Genomic DNA, 4,816 nt, shown 5'->3' on the forward strand with positions numbered 1-4,816 from the left:
CCGCGCCCTGCCGCTCCCCTTCCATCAGTTAGAGGGAGGAGAGCCTCTCCCTCAGTAAAGGTAAATGTTCATTCAGACGTAGGGGAAGGAGCCCAGGAATCTCCTGGCACGCACTGCACAGGCTGTTATTAGGTTAAGCCATAATTAAGTCCCCATCCCTCTCTCTTGTATGTGCACGTCGCACAGATGCATACACAGGCACACGCTGTCTCGGTGTAAAAAAAAGCAGGGCTGAGAGAGGGTTAATGAGCATGTGCATCTCTGACAGTCTGACAGAGACCTGCACAGGAGCTCGCACGTGCCCGGCAAGCTGGGACAGGATTTATTCGGGAGGGCTCAGGCCTGGAGCCTGCTCACTCACAGCACCAGCAGCTCCCGGCTCCTTCCAAACCAACCCTGGCTATGGTGAGGATGATATTTTTTTTCAAATCCTGTTCATGTGCCAGCCCATTTATTTTCATCACTTGCTTGGGACAGGTGTGGGATTAAGCACAGTGATAATCTACATGAGGCGCCTTTTTCAACTGCCCAACAGATAGACATCAATTCCTCTTTAATCATGATAAAAAGAGCACAAACCTCTACTGCACAGGACTTCAGTTGTGCCTCAGAAAAACAGCCGAGTGTGTTTTACATCTGCAGCTTTATTCTCGTATGAAAGGTTAAAGGCAAAACTAGAAAAATGAACCTATTGGTACACGCTCACTGAACGCTTTTAAGACAAGATACGGCAGTAAAGCTTTTATTGCTAAGAACCACCAATGGAAGGCTTTAAAGCTCATCTAGCATTCAATTTTTGTTCATAAGTAACCCAATTTAAAGCAGCTCTCTCAGTCTTTAAAACCCTCTCGCCTTCCTGGAATGCTTCAAAAGGAAGATGACCTGAGGACAGTGTCTGCTCTCTGAAGGGACCAGACGGATGCTCTGTGTGAGGTGCAGAAATGGGCCACTGCCGAATGCCAGCTGTGGACTCCTGCTGATCGTTAGACAAGGCAGGGCTGCACAGCACCCACAGAGCCAGCACCCTGCAATGTGCAAAAGCAGCCGTTGCCTGATGGCCCCTGGGCTGTCCCTGCAGCTGTGACTGTGAATGTCCTGCTCCGACTACTGGCTGCGCTTCCTCCTGGAGCAGCAAGGCCACAGGCAGTGGGATACTGAAGTCTTGGGATCCCTAGGGATCCCCCTGGGATGCAACAGATGAGGGCTGGCCACCCTTCCCGAGGGACTGCTGGTGCAGCCGCTCTGGCTCTGCAGGGCTTGCTGCTGTCAGAGCTGCTCCCAGGTGTGGCGGCTGCTCTAGTCTTCAGGGATCGGGGTGTTGCAGTTCCCGTGGTAAATTTTGACCTCACCCTCACACTGGAAGTACTGGTCAAACACGTCGCTGTAGCCATGGTCCCTCCACCACGTGCAAAGCTGCCGGTTCCACGTGCAGTCGAGAACGTGGAAGAGCTCTGGGTGCTCCATCCCCACCATGGTGAAGAAATCCTGGTCCCCGAGGTGGCCCTTGAAGTGGTACTTCTCTGTCAGTTTCTGCACCATGGTGGGCTCCAGCAGCTGGTTGTAGAGCTTGGACTGCCTCATGGCTTCCAGGTTCAGGAGCAGGACGCCACTGTTGAAGCCAGGCAGCCCATCAGGAGGGGGGTCTCCCACTTTGGTTTGGGGGTTCTCGCGGCGATACTGCCAGAACGTGTGCCTGGGAAGAGAGGAAAATCAGGGCAGTCAGCGAGTGCAGCCTGAAGAGCAGCCACCTCGAGTCTGGGCAGGTCTGGAGCACAGCACAGGATCTGTCACCCACCCAAGGGATCTCACAGGGTTTGTCTGCTGCTGTCTGGAGGCACCCAGCCTCCCAGAGCAGCTCAGCACTTCACAGGCTGTGGCTCCCTCCATCCCCCTGCACAGGATATTGCCCAGACCTCAAACCACTCTTCTTGCTCTCTCCTAAAGCCCCTTTTGTTTCTACCAGCGTCGCTCTGGTGAGCCAACAGGACAGAGGATCGTGTGACTGCTCACACAGCTGTGTCGGGAGACAAAACCACATCCCCAGTGCCTAGGGCGAACCACCAGAAGCATCCCCATGGCTGGTACATGCCAGGAAAACGTCCTGCGGTTAATGGGATCTCAGGAGCAGAGCTCGCAGCATCTTTATTATTATTATTTGATATTGGGGAAGCTCCAGATCAAAGATGGGCACCAGTTTGAGGCTGAGCAAAAAGAAGGCTTGAAATAAATGCCAGTGGCAGAAATATTTCTTCAAAATAAAATTAAAAAAAGAAATCCAATGGCAACATCTCATTAGCTAAACAAGCACTGCCTGCAGCATTCGCAGCCTAGGAAGGCTCAGCTGTAGCAGCTCTGCCAGACACAATCTTCACCAGCTAATTGCCGGCCACCAAGGAGAAGAGAGGAGTGCAAGTCTAGCAATACACACAACTAACTCCAGAGGGTGATTCAAAAGGGAAAAGTTTAGACTACCTAAGCGAGCAGCCCAAAAACGTCTTTGGCTCCTTCCTCAGCCCTGGGGCGGTGAGCACACCCCACCATACATGCACTGGCTGCTCCCACTTACAGGAATTGAATTCATCCCCATGCTATTGCCCAAGCAGCTGGGGTTGAATCTGCTCCGAAAAATCACTCCCATACAGATTCAAAGTCTTCTGTCCCCAGACAGCATCCTCTGATGCAAAGCCGGGCAGCTGAGAGCTGTCTGGGCTTGCAGTTTGGAGAAGGGCAAAAGGGACCCGCAGCCCCCACCCCACCGTCAGACAGCCCAGGGCTGTCAGCATGGCACCCTGCTTCCAGCTCTAACATGTCAGACAAAGCTACAGCAGGTTTTTTAGCACCTGGCTGTGAAGATGTCAGAGAGAAACACAGTTAGAAAGAATAAGCCAAGCCTACTGCTGGTTCCTCTCTGAATCTGTCAGACACCGACCAAGGTCTCCATGCACCTGCAGGAAACAATAATTTGTTGGTAGATGGCATGGATTTAGCACCCGAAGGTTTAAAGCAGCCCCATGCTTGGAAGCTGACACTGGGCTAATTCACACGTAAGAAGGCGCAGGGACACTAGCCCCTGGAACAGCTCCAGAGTCACAGTGGGTACTCCCCCACTGCAAATATTTACATTGAAATTTTTCTTGTAAGAAGCTGTGTTCAGCTCTAACATGCGCTTGCTCAGGGAATCCTATGGCTTGTACAGAGATCAAACTATTGAATCCATCTGTCTGGCCTGTCCTCTGGATCCCCAGCCCAGCACTGTGAGACTGGCTAAGGCCAGGATTCAACAGCCACCAGCAGAATTGTCCCAGCAGAAGATGCCAATCTACTAATGATGTCAACTGTAAGCACCTTTTTTATTTCCTGATGCAGAGAACCACGACCATCAAGCAGCATCACTTCCTTACAACTTCAGATTCAAACCACTGATATTTCTCATTTCATTAAGGGTCTTTACACGGCTCCCTTTCGCCTGACTGAGGATGGAAAGGGTTTTTCCAAGAACCATTTTCCCATGGAAGGAAGGCTCAGTTCTCCAGTAGCCGCCTCCACGCCTCCCAGGGAAGGGGAGCAGAGGACTGTCTGCCTCCTCGGAGCCTGCGGGCAGCAGCGCTCGTTTGATCTAAAGGGCAGGAAAGGGATAAAAGAGCTCTGTCCCTGCAAAGAACAGTTATGTCTTGGGGACAGGCACCAGGCCACTGCAAAGACGACTCATGGATGCTCATGGGAAAAGGAAGGCACAGTGCCCTCGACGTGGCATTAGAGGGAAGATTGACCTGCAAAGACAAGAGCCAGTCTTGCACCGATAAGCCTCCCGAGGTGCGCAGGTCCAGGGGTCTGAGCAGAGACCGGCTCAAGCCCACCTCTGCACCCTCTGCTCTCTCTGCTCCTCCCTAGCAGTGCCAGCAAATCAATCCCCGTGCCCAAAAAATGACGCCGGAAGCTGGCAGGAGGTGAGAGGGAGCAGTGCCACGGAGGGAGGCACCTTTCCAGCTCCACAGCAGTGGAGCTGATCCTTTTCATGTTCTTACCTCCAAACACATGCTGCCCAAGCTAAAGGATGAGATTACCGCCCCTGCAAGCAGCTAAAATAGTAAAAATGCAAGTGCCCAAGCCCTCAGCATCGCCAGGCCGTGGCGGGGTGTCATGGGTTAAGCACAGACTGCTTAACAGACGCCCCTGTCATTGGGTGGGGGTGGGAATTGTGTGAGCGGGTGTGTGTGGCTTGGCCCCGAGCCAAGGGCTAACCCACCACACGGGGCAAAAGCAGATCTGTATCAAATGACTCAATTTTTGAGCAGCGCCATTCCCCAGCGGATTACTTGGTGACAGCTGATAACGAGGAGGGAGCGACATGCCCTTTTGTGCAGGGAGAGAAGATGGGCCGGCAAGCAGCAATTGTTCAGCCCTTCTTCCTAGTGCTGCCGTGACGGGGCCATCCTCCCTCAGCCACGCGTGGAGACAGCAGGGGCGAGATCCAGGATGCGACAAGCCGTGAGCGGCCCCGCAGTGCCGACAGCTCGGGAACCTGCTTGCAGCACCACACTGCAGCCCTTCCAGCGCTGGTGCGGGCCAGCCAAGGGAAAGGCATTTCAGCAGGGCTGCTGGCAGCATCTGTTCAGCCTGGATTTCACTCGGCTTCTGTCCTAACAGAGGCATGTGGCTCCCTCCTTCTGCAGGGGCCAGGACAGAGAACAGGGTGGTTGAAAGTCACCTCCACCCACCTGGAGTGGAAGGAGTGGTGTGTCTGAGAGCAGCATTTGCTTTAGAGGAGACGGGGCTGGGGAAGCACAGCAATCAGCCGAACAGCTAACCCAGCCTG

General features: G+C 53.5%; 1 protein-coding gene across 1 annotated transcript; it reads right to left on the reverse strand.

Annotated features, from left to right (window-relative positions):
- Positions 1-1,296: 1,296 nt before the first annotated feature.
- On the reverse strand, positions 1,297-1,693 carry XXYLT1 (xyloside xylosyltransferase 1; the record flags this gene model as incomplete). The annotated part of the gene is made up of 1 exon (XM_010083270.1): positions 1,297-1,693. A coding segment is annotated over one exon (397 nt), but the record flags the coding sequence as incomplete, so codon positions are not given.
- Positions 1,694-4,816: the final 3,123 nt, after the last annotated feature.

This window comes from Pterocles gutturalis, unplaced genomic scaffold (genome assembly GCF_000699245.1).
Source record: "Pterocles gutturalis isolate BGI_N339 unplaced genomic scaffold, ASM69924v1 scaffold28850, whole genome shotgun sequence".
NCBI classification, from domain to species: Eukaryota; Metazoa; Chordata; class Aves; order Pterocliformes; family Pteroclidae; genus Pterocles; species Pterocles gutturalis.